Source organism: Elephas maximus, chromosome 7 (assembly GCF_024166365.1).
Source record: "Elephas maximus indicus isolate mEleMax1 chromosome 7, mEleMax1 primary haplotype, whole genome shotgun sequence".
NCBI classification, from domain to species: domain Eukaryota; kingdom Metazoa; phylum Chordata; class Mammalia; order Proboscidea; family Elephantidae; genus Elephas; species Elephas maximus.
In genome coordinates this window covers 89,345,813-89,363,473 of record NC_064825.1, presented here as the reverse complement: position 1 = coordinate 89,363,473, position 17,661 = coordinate 89,345,813, and the positions used below count along the sequence as shown (strand labels likewise).

The 17,661-nt window shown below is 45.7% G+C and overlaps 1 protein-coding gene across 3 annotated transcripts in view; it reads right to left on the bottom strand.

Moving 5' to 3' along the window:
• The window catches only part of NAT10 (N-acetyltransferase 10), a 36,140-nt gene that overhangs the window by 14,857 nt on the left and 3,622 nt on the right, over positions 1-17,661 (bottom strand). The window contains exons 4-13 of one of the 3 annotated variants that reach the window (XM_049890868.1): positions 14,303-14,525; positions 12,450-12,572; positions 11,426-11,487; positions 9,528-9,642; positions 9,324-9,431; positions 6,003-6,136; positions 4,362-4,455; positions 4,133-4,231; positions 1,055-1,191; positions 270-394 (exon numbers count right to left, since the gene is read on the bottom strand). In XM_049890868.1, the coding sequence (XP_049746825.1) occupies positions 270-394; positions 1,055-1,191; positions 4,133-4,231; positions 4,362-4,455; positions 6,003-6,136; positions 9,324-9,431; positions 9,528-9,642; positions 11,426-11,487; positions 12,450-12,572; positions 14,303-14,525 (1,220 nt within the window). Of the gene's footprint in view, positions 1-269; positions 395-1,054; positions 1,192-4,132; positions 4,232-4,361; positions 4,456-6,002; positions 6,137-9,323; positions 9,432-9,527; positions 9,643-11,425; positions 11,488-12,449; positions 12,573-14,302; positions 17,646-17,661 lie in introns of all 3 variants that reach the window. The other 2 variants (XM_049890869.1, XM_049890870.1) reach the window with 2 other exon arrangements.

Here is a 17,661-nt window from a genome sequence, read left to right as displayed (position 1 = left end):
TTTCAGACTGTTTCAGTAGATGTGCAACATGTTACCAACCCCACAGGGACCTCACTAAGTCAACGCAACCACACCTAGAGACAGTGACAAACATGGGCTTGCAGCCCCTGTAAGAAAAGCTACTTCTCCTACTGGGGACTCAGCCTTTGTGCCTGATGGGGGGAAGGTTTGGTACCACCCGCTGCGTCATGAGGGGCAGCAAGGGTCCAGCAGGAGTCTGAGGGGACTTGCTGTGAATGGCAGGGCCCAGTTCAGAGGTCAGGGGGTACCTGATGCCAGTCTGGCTGTTGTCGTGGTCTTGTTCTCAGCCGTTGTGCTGACCTGGCTCTGGGCACTCTGTTGGCGAAGCTGCTGAATTAGCTTGAGGGACAGTGACCGGCCAGTGCCCTCATAGCTAGGAGTAAAGGCAAAGGTAATCAGGCACCAGGTCCCAAATCCACTCTCCAGGAGGGGACAGAGCCTCCGTTCTCATCCTGCTGACACACCAGACTCCTGCTCCCCAAGGATAGCCTTGCCCATCTGAGGACTACCAGCACAGCACACACAGGCCCTATGAGGTAAGGCGGTGTGGAGCCTCGGCTCAGATTTCTCCTTTTGCTTACTGGATTTTTTTTTCTTTCTAATTTTCTATAGCAAACATGAACTAATTATTTCAAATCAAAAAAGATTTTGTGCTACTATAAGCCTGCTTCCTTACGTTAATTAGTTACTTAAACACTGTATTTTCACATAACTCTAAGATACAAGACATTGGTACTGTTGCCATCCACATATGTTAAAAAACTTGAATGCGGCCTAAAGACAGAAGGAGAGACATTCAGCACATGGGTTACGAAACTTTTGGTCTTATGTTGCCCATTTCATGTCAGGCCAGAGGCAAATTACAATTTATTATGAAGAGGCAGGCTCCTATTTGCAGAAGGCCCAGGAGAGACTGAAGCCACCCCAAAGAAGGGTTCCAACTTGCCTTCCCCAGCCAGGCCATATTCATTACATGCCACCTAATCTGTACTAACCAACCATGGGATCAACAGCTCTTGCCAGAGGGCCTTACCCATTGATGGTGGATGCCATGAAAACGAGGTATGGGCCAAGCAGGCTTTTTACCAGGGGGAGGGGGATCGCAGCTGCTTCATCGATCACAACAAGTTCAGCCTGGCCCAGTTTCACAGCATCTGCAGGGTGTATATACTGCAGGGAGGAAAAGTTTAGATCATTAGCTTGGCCAACAAACAGCATGTCTGTGACTACTGGTGACTCATCATAAAGCCTCTCTCTTTCCTCCCTCTCCCCTTTCCCATTTCTTCTTTCTCCCATTCCTCTTTTCCATTTTTCCTTGCCAGGGCAAAATGGAATGGGCTTGGAGTTAGACACCAGAGTCAATCAGAGTTCAACCACTTATTGTGTGACCCTGGAAAGGTCACTTCATCTCAGAGAGCCTTGGATTCCTCTTTTGTACAACGGAGGACATACCTATCTTATGGTTGCTACTAGAGAAAAAAACAAGGTAAATACAGTCATGTGCCACATACCATCCGTTTGGGCAATGTCCATCTGTATATACACTATGGTCCCATAAGATTTTTTTTAAAAAAAGGGGAAGCAGTTCTTTTATTATTTCCTCCTAATGACTTTAAAGACTCTAAACCCAGAATCTTGCAGCACTGGACCACAGGTGGGACACAAGCAGGGAAGGCAGAAGACAAGGTTCTGGGCGCAGGCACAGGCTCTTGGGCTTTGTCAGGAGGGCAGGCAGGCAGACAGGCGGCAGCAGCGCCCTGCAGAGCCAGGGATGCTCCTGTTCCTCAGACAGGTATAACAGCTGGCGGGGTGGGGCGCGCTTGGCTTCCTCCTCACACACTTTCTCTTGCTCCGCTCCCGGAGGCTGCTGCCCACTCCTCCAGCAGATCCAGCAGCAGCAGCGGCAAAGGGGACAACTGGAAGGAGGCTCCCACAAGGTTTTAATATAAAAGGCTTTACAGGGGTTGGTTCATGACTACAGGTTTTACGTAAGTCGGACGTTCTTAACCCAGGGATTGCCTATGTATAACACGGTCCTCACACAACAGCCACATCACATGACATCCTATTTCACAAAACGTATCATGGACGTTAAGTGACACATGACTCTATATAAAAATGCTTTGCCCAATGGCTGGCTTTAGTGTAGCTAGATGGTTGCTCCCTTTCCTTTCCCTCTTCTTTATCCTCTCTCATGTTTCTCCTCAACCTCAGATTAGCTGCTGGTGAAGACTTGGGAAACAAAAACTCAACAAAACAAAAAATGCTGGCATTAAGGTAAATCAGTACAAACACTTGAAGGGGCAATTTGACAAAATCCAGGAAAGCTGGAAATCTGCATATCCTAAAACCAAACAATTCCACTTCTAGAAATATAGAAACAATCTGTAGTATATTTATCTAGTGCTTACAAGTCAATCAACTAGATCTACAAACTTCAATCTGGACAAATCTTGAAAACAAAATTTTGACTAAAAAAAGGCAAGCTGGAGAAAGGCAAGTATGGTATGTTACCATTTACAGATACATAATTAGTAAGAATATAAACAAATGGATTGGAAGAAACACATCAATCTCAAAATGGCAGCGACCTATGAGAAGAGAGAGAAGGAATGCGACAGGGTAGGGTACAAGACGGACTTCAACTGCATCTGTGACACTTTAGCTCTTTAAAACAAAAATTAAATGAGTTTTTAAAATATGAAACGAATACAGCAAAATGTCAACATTTCTTAAATCTGAGTGTTGGGTGCCTGGTGTTATACTGGTCTCTGCACCGTGCATTTGAAATATTTTGCTACAAGTAAGATTTTTTAACTGCTTTGCTAGAAATTGATGCATCAGGGAGGCAGCAGCCTCACTCATTTCTTGAAGCAAGATACATATCCTCAATAGGGCCCCACATCTTGGATACTGATGGGGGAAAAACTAAACAAGCACCTGACAAAAGCAGCAGAGAGCAGCCGTCTAGGCGAGGCACTGCAGACTTTAATCTAATATTCTTCTGTTTTTCAATCTCCAGCAAGAAGAAAGAGGCCCCAAAGGGACACAAATGGTGCCTCATAAAGTAAGGTCACCTCCTCTCTGTTTAAACTCCAGTCTAGAAACAAAAGGACTCTGGTAATACGAGAGGCCATTTGATTACAAATCCAAGGAGGAGAGAGGGCTGAGCCAGGGCATTTCAGGCAAGTGTTTTCCTTCTTCATTTTGTATATTTTTCTTGCGTTTTAACAGGTCTCCGTATTCTCGTTGGCCTCACCCCCACATCTCCTTTCAGCTGAGAAAATCAGGCAAAAGTGGGAAGAAATGTACAGAATGAAGAGATTCTAGAAAGAGACCTTGAAGGAGATTAAAATAAAAAAAAAAAAAAAGGAAGATTCTTAAGGTCAAGGGCATAGACATTCAGCATTATTTTTAATTTGGACTCCTTGACAGGCACATCCACATTTAAATTGTGAGGGCAGAAACTGCCAAGTTCCCATGGCCTACTTCCCACCCAATCCGAATCCAAAAATAATCAATGAACCCACTCCAAGGGCACACAGTTCTCAGTCCCTTCTGCAGGCCTGTCACACTGATGCCTCTTTTACAGATTTAACCAAATGGAGCCTTTGGACAAGTACAGACCGTTCAGGCTTACACAGCACTGGAGATTTACAGAGCTTTCAGCAAAAAAAAGCAAAGCACTGTTTAAAAAGGAAAATGGGCCACTGGCTGAAGCACAAATTCAGAGAATATTTTGCAAAGCTTTTTTTTCTTTTAAATGGCGAGGTTAATGTTCTAGTTATAGACAAACCACTTTAGAACTTTCAGTAACAAAGCAAAACTACAACTGATGTGAGAACAATGCCTTTTAAAAAAAAAAAGCTAATCAGCACACTCACAATCCCACTTATTCGATTTTAGAGGGACAACCTTTTAGCCTGGCTACGTGCATTTCTAGTTTGCTTGAAAGGTTTTCTTTAGGAGAGGCTGAAAATCAGCAAGAGGTCTAAAGGAAACCAACAACACTCTCTAAAGGGCATGAACTTACATGGGACATAACATCTTAGAACCACTTAAATACAGCAGGACGCAGGTCCACACCACAGGGCGGCAGAGCAAGCCTCACCTGAATAGTCTGCCTGTGTTCCCGGAACACGTTCACTCTGATGACTGCTTTGTTAAATTCAGGGTTTAACGACTGAACAATCTCATAATCCAGGTGCTCCTGAAGGGCAGAGAGTCAAAACAATGACAAGCTTTAGAACCTAAATATTAAGAAAAGTAAGAAGGCTCTCTAAAGATTTCACCTGGATTTAAACCCAGCACTGAATCCAAGTAAGATCCTCGTGTCCTACCTGATACTGCAGGGCATCAAATCCTTTAAATACAAATTCAAACAGAGTGTGGAGATTGTCAGGGCTTGGGGAGGTTACAAAGACATTGGAGTACCTACAAAAGAAAAGGAGGATTTTTAAGAAATTAAAAATAAATAAATAAAAGTCTGCTCCCTTCAAGCAGAGCAGTGGGATGCAGGCCCCAAATTCTCATAAAAAGACTAGACTTAATGGTCTGACTGAGACTAGAAGGACCCCGGTGGTCATGGCTTCCAGACCTTCTGTTAGCCCAAGACAGGAACCATTCCCAAAGCCAACTCTTCACACAAGGATTGGACTGGACAATGGGATAGAACAAGATGCTGGTGAAGAGTGAGCTTGTTGGATCAAGTAGACACTTGAGACTATGCTGGCATCTCCTATTTGGAGGGGAGATGAGAGGGCGGAGGGGGTCAGAAGCTGGCGGAATGGACACAAAAAAAGAGTGGAGGGAAGGAGCAGGCTGTCTCATCAGGGGGAGAGCAATTAGAAGTATATAGCAAGGAGTATATAAATTTTTGTATGAAAGACTGACATGATTTGTAAACTTTCACTTAAAGCACAATAAAAATTAAAAAAAAAAAAGTCTGCTCTCTTCACACAGGTTAACCTGAGATAATGGCAGGAAATAAAGTCAAGGTATCTTCTGAGGAGAAAAAGTAAAGTAACTCCAGACCTCCCTATATTTTTCTTCCCAAAGAAACATGTTAACAACTTGAAGGCAGCAAGTCCCAGCAATTAGCTTCTGATAACTGTCAAAGCAGATTGCAGAGAGGAGCTGAGGGGGCAACTCCCTCAGTCTGCCCTGCTGGCAGGCTGCTCACCAATCCAGGGCCCTGTTACAAGAGCGACTGCTTCACAGTCATCGCCAGCTATGTCAAGAGGGTTTCAAACCAGGGAGCCAGAGAGCTCAGTGGGTCCGGAGGCCGAGGCCACAGCTCCACGTCCAGACGATCCATGTTAAGTGTAAAGGACTGCTAATGGCTAAGAGGCTAAGTGGTAGCTACTTCACTGGAGTAGCAGAAAGAACAAAGAACACACTCAGCTCTACTTGTGGGGGACCTTGGGTAAGTGACTGGAGCTCCCTGATCCTAGACTGATCCACCTACAAAATGCTCACAGAGCTATTAGGAGCAGCGAGGGAGATAATGCATACAGAAGGAATTACTATATCTACAAAGTTGGAAGCACGTACATTTATCGATAGGTGTGTAAATCTGCCCAGGGCAAAGAACAGAGAGTAACAGCACACTCAAAGGCAGCTTGTGAGAAGAAAACAAGGCCTTCTATATTGATCAAAATGATTAAGATGTCAAATTTGTACTTTTCTCAGTCCACAAAGCTGATTGCATACCTTCTTATCCTCTGAGAGTTTTAACATTTCTTAACCCATTTCTTTGCTTTTGTGTGTGTCTGTGTATGTACACACACATATCTGTGCATACTTAGGGTGGGGTGGGAGAAACAGTGTTGCTGTTTCCAAGTAGGAACCTGAGACCCAGAAAAATCACACAGCGAGCCCAGTCAGTCAGGAACCGTCTTCCAGTCTCCTGACCGCTAGCCCTGCACACTGCCCCCCTCAGAGCCCAGAGTTTCTAAAGGTGGGGAACTGGACCCCCTTACCCAAATGCCACAGCCCCAGCAATGGCCAATCCCAGGGCCGCAGATTTTCCCCTTCCTCGGGCAGCTGTGAGCGCAACGGTACTCCTCAGGGTCTTTTCAGAGATCCCTTCAATGAATTTCAAGATGGCTTTGGCCTATAAAAAAGAGAAACGCTGTTAGGTGAGCCCTGAGAAAGGCTCGTTTCAGCCATTTCTCACCATTTCTCAGCACTGTCGCTGTGGAGAAGTGAGGTTGAGGCCAAGGCTAATTAAAGGAGGCGATTCTTACAGGCCAGGAAGCAGTGGTCAGTATTGGATTTCCCAATCCCCTGGTGATAGCATCTCAATCTCAAGGCTTTAAATACCCATATATGCTGAAAACACCCAAATTTCCATCTCGAGTCCAGGCCTCTTCCCCTGCACACCAGACTTGTATATACATCCACTGCTTTCTGTACATCTCCACATGGATGTCTAACAGATATCGCAAACTCAAACGAATGTCTAATGTTCCCGCAAACCTTCTCCACCTTCCCCATCTCAGTTAACTCTGTTCCACTGCTTAGGCCGAAAGCTCCTGTGTTATCCCCATGCCTCGTTCATCAGCAAATGAGGTTGATACGACCTTCAAAACACACAAAATCCTACCACCATTCCTCACCATCTCCTCCTCTCCCACTTTGGCCAAAGCCACCAGCCTGTCTCGTGTCAGTTATCATGGCAGCCTAATTAGCCTTCCTGCCTCCACTCTTGTTTCCCTACAGTCTATGCCCAATACTACAGTCACGACGATTCTTTAAAAACCAGGCCTGGCGATCCCTCTGGCAGCCGTGCTGAGAAGAGACTACCAGCATAAAACCCTCCACCGGCCCCGTCTCTCGCTACATGGCCTGCACAGCCCTGTGCTGTCTGACCACCATCCTCTCTGCCGCCTCAGCTCCTCCTATCCATCCCCCCACCCCCCCACCCCCTCGCTCTGTTTCAGTCCCATCAGCCTCCTTGCTAGCCCTGGAGCACACGAGGAACACTTCTACCTCAGGCCTACGTGCCTGCTGTTCCTTCCACCTGCAACATCTTCCCTCCCCAGAGAGCCACATGGCTGAGCTCCTCACCTCCTTCAAATTTTTGCTCAAATATCACCTTCGAAGTCAGCCTTCCCTGACTGCTGTCTAAAACAGCAGTGTCTCAGTTTCATCTTGGGACTCTCCTATCCCTCTCTGCTGCTTTCTCCTTTTCTCCACTGTACACACCTCCTTCCACTACACCATGTAATTGACTTGTTCACTTTATTCCCCGCTTGTTTACTGCTGGAGCCTGGTGCCTGGCACCTAGAAGGGAAAGCAAATGCCAGTGGCACCGAGTGAGAGGCTGAGCCACAGTACTGCTCAGGGGCCAAGTTGTGCCCCCTCCTGGGAAGAGGCCTTTGAGACTGGGAAGGCGGCCAGATAGTCCATCCTGGCTTGTTGGGTCCTGAAGAAATTAAGTTGCCCCACTCGCCTAGGCAGTGACAGTCAGAAGACACTGAAGAGATGCAGCCCAGAGCGGATGGAAAGGAAGGAAAGGGAGAAGCTGCAGGAAGCCAGAGTCTCTCCAGATGGAAACACTCAAAGGGATCCAAGTCCTACTTGTCTTAACTTGGCCTTTATGGAACACTGTATTTCACCCTTTTGTTTGTTGCTTAGAGTAGGGAAGTTATAAACTCTGATAAACTATATCTGAAAAAACTCACTGATGTCACAGAAGGATACCACATATGAACTAAATTTCCTAAAATAAAAAGTCAATACAGAAAAGACAAGCAACCCAAATAAAACATGGGCAGAAGAGCAGATTAGTTCATACACCCAAAAAATACAGATGGCCAACAATTACATGAAAACAGTACCTGGCTCTCTCATATTTAAGGATACATAAAACAACAATGTTATGTTCTCACACTAGATTGGTGAAGGTTTAGAAGTTTAATAGTACCCAGCATTGGCAAGGCTGCAAGGAAAAAGGCATTTTTTTCATGCATTGTTGGCAGTTCCAGACTGGTGGGACACTCACTTTAATGTAGTCACTCTCTGATCCAGCAATTCCTGGACACTTATGCTAGATACACTGCCCAAGTGTCCAGATATGTACCTGTAAGAACGTCCTAACAGCGCTGTTTGTAACAGCAAAAAAAGCTGGCATCACTCCAAATGTCCGCTAGGGGACCAGTTACACCCTACACACTGTGGCCTCTTCGCATGTTTAAAAAATATCCATTTATAGGCATAGAAAAAGATTCAGAAGGATAAACAGTAAGCTGTTAATAGTAGTTATCTCCAAGGAGTGAAACTGCCAAGTGGAAACGTCACAGTTTTCCATTTTTTCCTTTTGTACTTACTACTTTTTGTTGTTGTTGTTGTTAAACCACAGGCCATTTATTAGTTTTATAATAATACTACTAGCATTACAGGTTCTTCTCCTCTTCTCTCACCCCTCTCTTCTCTGGTGATGAAGAGAGCCCCAGAAAATAATTTAAAGCAGCCTAGGGACCGCAGCCTGACTACATCGAGAGCTGTGTAGCTGGTGATTATGTTTCCACATGAAACGGGAAACCAGCCTGTTGAGAGTCAGCCCCGAGTGCGACGTGTCACTACAGCTGTTTTCCATCATGAGAGCAGAGCCCCAGAGCCCAGAGGCCTGTGCTACTCATCTGGCTGAAGCTGGACCAGAACCCTGAACACACCTAGCAGCCTCAACAGCCTCTGAGCCGTGCCCAGTCAGGTCCTGTTATGGCCCAGGAACCAGAGAGGCTGAGCTTACCAGCACCTGCCACCTCAGGTGAACACTGAAAGGCATCCTGGAAGCTCCCACCCAGCCTGCTGCTGCTCCCAAAGACCAGGTACTGACCACCACTGAGGGCCCTCATGTGACCTCACATGGGGACTGGGGCAAGTACAGGAAGCCTCAAAATCTCACTTCTGTAAAAGTCACAATCAACTGGGGTTTAACATGTATCTTTATGTCATCAAAGTTTATCTGAGACTAGGGCATACTAATATATCACTTTCTCTTAGGAAAAATGCTGATGGGGTTCCTCTCCAAAATTAATCCACGTCTCCCTGACCCTCAGCATCCTGAGCTGTTAAGTTGAGGTGGGGTGGAGGTCTTTCCTGGAATTCTGTGAATCCAGACAACACTGAGGAGCCCTACTATTGCCGGGCAGGCATGAGCGCAAGCAAAAGAAAGGGGCCCTTTCCCCAGGCAGGATCCAAGTCTTGTCTTCACTTGGCTTCTGCTGCTTTCTGCCTGCTGCGTTTTACTTGTGTTGTCAGTACTGGGGATGAGGAGTTCTGAACACCACCCTCACCTGGTCTAGGGTCTTGCAGCAGTCCACAAGCACACCCACAGGCTGGGTGTCCTGCAAACTCTCCTTCAACTCCTTCAGCTCCAGATCAGAGGGCCCGAGACTCTCATCCTACCAGAGAGAAGAGAAAGAGAGGGTTTGCCACAGGAGCATCAACACAGCAAACACAGCCTCCCCCAGATTCCTGGGCCTCTGAGACAGACTCACCGGAGTCTGTGGAGGTAGTGCCTCAATGCTGGCGATGTGGGAGGACAGGGGCAGAATGTTGAGCTGGTCATCGATGACAAGACACTTCTTACAAGAGGCCAGAGACAGAATAAACCTGAGGAGCAAAACCACCGTAATGAGGTGTGGATGAAGGGGGGCAGCAGTGTCTACACAAGAAGGGTGTTTGTTTTTCTTCAAGAAAATCATTTGGCCCCATATGACTAAGAAAGCCAGCATGAGGAGTGAGAGATGACTCAGCCTCCTCTGTAATGAACGTGCTTCATAAAGCAAACAAGAAAACCAAAAACTCCTCACAAGAGACTGATTACAAGCCTTCCTGCTACACACAACCGCCTCAGTTCTCGAAGTCACTTGGCCCTTCCCACATCCTCCCAGGCTCACCCTTTAACACTAAGGTGTCTCATTTTGCTGTTGTTAGCAACCGTTGAGTTGGTTCCAACTCATAGCGACCCTATGTACAACAGAACAAAACACTGCCTGGTGCTGTCTCAGGCCATCCTTATATGGGGAACTCCAAACCCAATGGCCACCAGTGACATGGGGAAATAAACACACAAATGGATTTACCTTCTATCCCATGGAGAAAAAAACAAGTAAAAGGGAGAAGGGGAGAGGAAAACCCCCTTCGGAAATATAATACAAATGTTCTCACCTGTAGAAAAAGGCGTGTTTGGATGTAAAATTCAAACATCCTCCCACAGCTGCAAAAAAAAGTCTCACCGGCTACTTCCACAGGCTTCTGTTCTATTCAGCAGCACATGGCTTCTCCTTTGGTCTACTCAACCCACTGAGTTAAAGTATCAGATTATTAAAATTAGAAAAAGCTCTAAGGTTCATTGAGATCAGGGTTTCCAAACCTTAGAACTACTGACATTTTGGACCAGATAATTCTTTGTTGTGGAGGAGGAGGCGGCTGTGCTGTAGCATTGTAGGCTGTTTAGCAGCATCTCTGGCCTCTACCCACCAGATGCCTCTAGCACCCCCCAGCCCCGGCCCTCCCGCCACTACCCCAGCCATAACAATCAAAATTTCTCCAGACACTGCCACATGTCCCTACGGGGCGAAATCACTCTGGTTGAGAACCACTGATCTAGGCCACAGTTTCTTAAGGTACTGGGGTACTGGCTCTGTGGTCAATTAAAACTGGGTAATAGTCAGTTAAACAGGTCTCTGCCTCTGCAACGCTTTTCAGAAGCTACAAGAGGATAATGAAACTCTTCATAAAGGAAAAACAGTAGCAGCGTTTCCTAAAGGTATTTGACTAGAACACCCTTTTGTAACAAGGTCCCTCTTAAAACACTAGTGTTCTGTGAAACACATTTCAGGAAGCAGAGCTTGAAACAAATCCCCCCTTTAAAAGGTAAGCAAGCTAAGAGCAGGGAGGTAAAGCGACTTAGTTAAGGCCTATGAACTAGCCAGCACCAGAACTAAGACAGAAAGATCTAGGTCTCTGGTTCCAACTTTCCACTCCATCTCACCCCTTCCAGCTAGCTTCCCAACTACTGCTGTCAAGAATCCCACCACTTTGGACTCCTGTACCACCTTCCTCACACAAAAACAAAGCTTTCAGTTGGATCCAAGACGAAAATATTCCTCCCACTATGGCTGATGGCACAGTGATTAAGCACTCGGCTGCTAACCAGGAGGTTGATGGTTCAAACCCACCAGCTGCTCTGCAGGAGACAGATGTGGCAGTCTGTTTCCATAAAGATTTACAGCCTTGGAAGCCCTATGGGGAAGTTCTACCCTGTCCTATAGGGTCGTTAAGAGTCAGAATCAACTCAACGGCAACGAGTTTGGCTTTTTTTTTTTTTTTTTTCATGGCTCCCCCACAATTGTAAGGGACTGAGAAGTATGCCACAGACCTAGAGACCTACCGCTCATTAAATCTTCCCACCACATCCTGATGGGCCTCAGTTCTGTATCTTGAATGCACGTCCTAAAAAAGCAAGGCGATACCCGTGAGCATCCAAACAGTGCTAAGGCTCAGGTTACAAACATGAAGATGTTCTGTCAAGCAACCCCGGGAGAAAGGGGATGTCAGAGATGCTGCTGGAAACAAAATCCACTCCTACACACCATGCTGTGCTAACACAGCCAAAAACCATTTGCTGGAACTGGGAGCAGAAACATCCATCGGGGGGAACAGCAGGTGCAGAGGCCCCGAGGTGACAGCAAGCAGGGCGTAACTGAGGAACTTCAAGGAGGCCAGAGTATGAGTGATGGTAGAGGTGGTAGTGATAGGAAGCAGCCACTGAGATGTGAGGAAAGTCCATCTCATCAGATGAATGCAGCTCATGAAACCTTGAGCCCAGTTCTAACGCCACTGCCAAGCGGCTGGGCCATGGGCATGACCCAACACCTGCTTCTCAGAGCACAAATGTGGCAGGGATGATGGAGTCAGCAGACAAGCTCCCCATCAGGGGAGACATGCCGACCTCTAACCATGTCCTCAAAGTGGCCCTTGCTTTGGGAGAAAGCTATTTCTCCCAGAGTCAAAGTTCTCTCTTGCCGAACAGGGAGTGGAACTGCCAAATGTTTCTTCATTATCCATTAAGATGAGGGTCAGCGCAGAAGTTTGCACAGGGTCTCTCTTTTTGCAATAAATACAATGCAGAACACCATTCTAGAAAATCTAACTGTATAAAAGCTGCATCATATCTGAATCTCACTGGTGTCGGATTTGCAAATGCCTGAATGCAAATGAGAAATTCAGATTGTAGGCAGGCTTGGTGCCACCGATACTCATCTGCAGTGACTTTATGATTACCTGCAGTCAGTGAGCTCCAAGTCCAGAGACTGTACTGACTGCCCAACAGCAGTTCTTACAAGAAAGTGGCCTGCCACAAAAATACACATTGACTTGAACCTCCACAGTTAACTTAAAAAACAGACACTTACCATGGTCATCGTGTACAACTGCCTGAGTGAATTCATGGTCCGCAGGAGGATGACCACCAGCCCACCGCCTTCTACTGTTTCTACAGTCCTGGCCAGCAAGTTTGGAGTTAAGGCTTCAAAGTCCTAGAAAACGGAGGCCTTAGAAAGGGCTGGTCATGCATATGGTACCCCCCAGGGACATCAAAACAAGGACATGATGATAAAGTAAAAAGAGGGCTTCAGTGCACAAAAGAAGACCACGTCTTCTCACCCGCCAACTGACCAGGACACACAGAAAACACATTCATGGCCCTTAGTCAGGGGCACTACAGAAGACAGCCTAGCCCTTGAGTACAGGTGTGCCTGGTTTTATATGTCAAAAATGTTTCTACTCAACTCCGATAAAATCCTACTTGGAAACAAGTCCTCCAAGTCCATCATGGACTCAACACTTGAATTTCAGATACATCCCACGTGCATTTTCTGACATGTGCATAGATCTACCATGTTTGACAAAACTATACCACATGTGGGAGCAACTGCTTAAAGGAGCCCATCACTGAGGTAACAGCTAAGGGCAATGAGTAAATACTTCCCACCAATCAGTGATCAGACCACATTTCCCTGGATGAAAATGAGGAGGCAAATATTCTCTTTCCTGGCCTGGGGGGCGCGGTGTGCAAGCCAGCACTGTACCAGACAACTCAGGAATAAAACACTGGAACTTCTAGTCATAATTTACCCCCTCATTTCTTAATTTGTATTTTGCAAAGGTATGTTTTATAATTTACATAATCATGAATACATTAGTACATATATACAACACACACAAAAAAAATTTTAGGGTTTATCTTTAATTTTTTTGGTCTTTTTTGTGGAGGGTTAGGTGTCAAAGTAGGAGCCCTAGTGGTACAACAGCTAAAGGCTCAACTGCTAACCAAAAGTTTGGTGTTTAAACCCACCTAGCAGTTGCAGACCTGGCAACCTGCTCCCATAAAGATAACAAGCTAGAAAACCCAATGGGGCAGTTCTATTCTGTCACATGGGGTCACTGTGAGTCAAAGATGGACTCAAAGCCACCTAACAACAAAAGGTGTCAAAGAATAAAACAAATGCGACCAGAGCTGAAAACAAGGACTAATGCAAAGCTTCCTCAGTTAACTTGCCAGGCCAGAGAATACTCACCAGTGTATGTACTCTTAAGGACAAGAAAGTGAGTGTGGGGGAGTGGGAATGCCCTAACAGTTATGCTAATGAAGCACTCTGGATAGGCCATTTGCATCCACAGGTGTGTACCCAGTTGATTAAAACAAATTCCACTGCTCATTGGTCAGGAGTCTTTGGTTAGGTCCAGTAAGGGTCTGGGGTCCTAGGGTCACTTAAAGCTCAGTCCCTGCTTTATCAACTTCAGCTGGCTAGAACCAGTTCTGATAAAACTTACACCATGTTTAGTATCTCCAGGAAAAAGCCCTGGTGGTACAGTGGTTAAGCTCAGCTGCCTAACCGAAAGGTCGGTGGTTCAAACCCACCAGCCGCTCTGCAGGAGAAAGATGTAGCAGTCTGTTCCCATAAAGATTTACAGCCTCAGAAACCCCGTGGGGCAGTTCTACTCTGTCTTATAGGGTCACTATGAGCCAGAATTGGCTCAGCAAGAGTGGGTCTGGTTTTGGTTTTCAGTATCTCCAGACAAGTGCTGCCTTAAATACAATGTTTTGCTTTCATATAGAAGTAAGTGATCAAGTATCCTTTGGAAAAGTAGCCAAGTCTTCCATTAATAATGCTGCGGACGGGGATGTGCAACCTTTCACCTTCCTGTACCACCTGAGTGTTCTGGGTCCACCTGCTGGTCCCACAGGCTGAAGGAGGTCACCCACCTGGAGGACACACATGCCAAAGGTATTGCCCAGGATCTTGTGGGTCTCGTTGTAGTAGCAGTAGCGAATGTTTGTGGCTGCTACAAAGAGTTCGAAGGGGTCATCTTGCTTTATGCTCAGTGTCCCATTCTTTATTTTCTTCTGCAGCTGTCGCATCCTTTTCTTCCGGTGGCTGCAATCATCCCCATCCCATAAGAGCCAGTTAGCCAGAGGGGCTGGAGAGCTGGGGACAGGGTAAAGCCTCAATGATCACCCAAATAGACCTTCAGAGCTAGTGGGGAACTTGGAAACTGTGAGGCCAATTCCCTCACATGAAAGCTGAAGAGATATTACAGCAGAAAGGTTACGAAGATGGGCTTCAGAGTGAACAGTGACGTGTCCGTGTGTAAACTCTACTGTTATGCTCTGTGACCTTGGGCAAATGTTTCACTTTAAAAGAGGAGCAATGGGAGTATCTAAACCTCACAGCATTTGGCCAGAGCCACAGCTTGAAACCAAACCTAGGTAGCCTTGTTTCCTGACTCTCAAGCCAGTGCTTCCACTACACCATGCTGCTCCCCAGAGGGCTTGGGAAAAGCAGAGAGATGATGGAGTCCTTTAAGAATGAAGATCTTTTCTGAATACATTCATCTCTTTCCTGACTCAGACTGTGGAAGTAAGTCCTCAAGGGCAGCTCTGACCTTGATAGCACTGACAGAAGATACAAGTCTGCAAAGGAATTGGTGAGCCTCTCAGAAATCCCTGAAGGTTTTATTTCGATTTTTCTCTTAAAAACCCTGAATCTCCAACTGTTATTTACCTTTTTCTTTTACAGGAGGAGAGAATAAGAGTGCTCTAGAATTAAGGATTATCACTGATCAGAACTTTACCATAATTTTCTAACTTAATAGCCAGAACCAAGGCTCTGCACACCCTGGGCCTTCACTTCTTCATCTGTGAACCAAGGCAGTCAGTGAATTCATCTCTACCATCCCTTCTGGCTCGCACCTGAAGTCCACGACTTAGAAGGCAGCATCAGCTTTACCACGATGCACTGCCAGCTCAAGGACCTGACAGTAATGGCGTGGGAAGGCCACAACAGAAGAGACCCTTCAAAGTAAAATCAGCGGGTTAAATTCGAAAGGCAAGTCTGCCCAGGGAACTGTGAACTGCCTACTTCTGCACCCATCTCACATTTACCAAGGGGTCACTAGTGAGAATCAGAAGCCTGAGGAGCATTAAATTCTGTCAACAAGCGAGAGGCATTATTCTCCATTTATAGTAAAGGTGCTCGCGTGCCCAAGTTGGAAAGACTACATACCACAAAAAAACAAATCATGTTTTAAAACTATGTATCAGTGATAGACACAGAAATGCTAACAGTGCCTGGGTGCTGAGATTACAGGTTATTTTATTTTCATCTTTGTGATTTTTCTGTATTTTTCATATTTTCTACAATGTGACATTTATATTTGTTTTACAGAAAAATTATTTACTCAAAATCTGGTTTATTTTAGGCAGAGTCAGATTTCTTTCAAGCTGGAGGATAGGCACTAGCCAAGTTCAGCCTTTAGTGCCAATTAAAATCAAAATAATTTTAGAGTCTGTTAACAACACACTCAAATCAACACATACGAACTGAGTTATCTACTATAAACATGCTAGAGCATTTGAAAGTATAGAAACAAAAGGACAAGCAGGAGAGGCCTCCTAACTAATGGAGCTTACCACCTGGGCATAAAAGCCCAGTACAGAGGCAACTACATCCCAAGGCAGAGTGTCACCAGCATCATATGAGGAGGGCAAGTACAAAAGAGGGTACAGGAGCCATCAGGTATGACTGAGGGGCCTAGGAAAAGCTTCCTAGGGGAGGCAGGCCCTGAAAATTGGGGAGGATTTCAGTAGGGAACACAGAGAGGAGAAAGGGGCATTCCAAGCAGAGTAGACAGCAAGAGCTAAGACACAGAGTTGAGCCAGAGCACAGGGTCTGAAGCTCTAAGGTGGCAATTCCAGGATGTGAAACGGAGAAGACGATAAAAGAAGAGATGAGGAATGCATATTTAAGGTGTGTTAAATATGGGCAACTGACTAGTCACAAAGGGAGTACAGAAGCTGGGAGAGCAATCAGAGCAGGAGACAGACACACATTTGGGAATAAAGGAGGGTGAAGAGGGCCACAGCTAAGTTTAGGGACAGAGATAAGATCGAGGGAAAGCGAAGAGCTTGGAAAGGTGGTCTGATCGTCACAGAGGTCAAGAAAGAAGACTGTTTCTGAGGTGGACACATGGTGAGTTACAACTCAAGGACTAGCACTAGCCCCCGTCCCACCCAAAACTCCTCATACAGGGTTGTAGGTAGAGATACCAGGTCCTTTCATTGAGAATCTGGAAGAAAGCCAATTTCCAGATGTTGGGGCCTGTCAGATGTAAAACTCAAGTGCTGTTTCTGCCATGGGGACAACGGAAAACAGCCTGTCTGCAGTGAGAAAGAATGGAGCAGATATGTAAAGAGAAGCAGAGATGACAGACTAAGAACTGGGAACATCAGCAAGCACTCTGGCTCTAAATCACCTGAGGTGGAGGTGAAATTATACTCTTTTGGGTTTCATGGACTATTCCCTATATACTTCAGTAAACTTCCTTTGTGCCTAAGCGTGTTTGTGTGGGAGGTCTGATACTTACAATCAAAAGTCTTGATTACTACAACTTCAAAAAATGAGACAATAGCCAGCTGTCACAGACAGCAGTGAACTGTTAGAGGAAGAAGACAGGAGACAAGTTTTTGCATCAGGCACCACTCGAAGAGCACAGCTTGATCACAGTGGTAGAAGCAGAAGGCAGACAGTAACAGGAGTGGCTAGGAAGTGTAAAAGGCTTCTGTCTTAAGGTGTTTAGCAACAAAAATGAGAAAATACTAGCCTGAGGACAAGGCTGGATATGCAGCTAATCATTTCGAGAATGGGGAAAGCTGAGGCATGCTTATATGAAAAAGAAAAAAGTTAAAAAGGTGTATAGAGTGGTCAGAAGAAAGAAGATAGAAGTCTGAGAGGTGACAGAAGAGATCCAGAGTAGATAAAGGGGTATGTTTCAGACATGGGGAGGCAAATCCTTCTCAGACAAAAAAAAAAAGGGAAGAATGAAAACAGAGTAGGGAAAGGCAATTGAAATAATTTGCATAACATGGGCTTGGTCAGCTTAGACAAGTAGAAAGCAAAACTGTGTGCAGAGAACATGGCAATGGGCTGGGGACCCAAAGAGCAGGAAAATGATGCGAAACTTACTGCCAAGAATAAAGAAGGGATGTCAGTTCTATTTATTTCTCCATTTGGAAGTGTCCTCAGAGATAGCACCTCCACTAATGATCCCTAAAAAACCATCGAG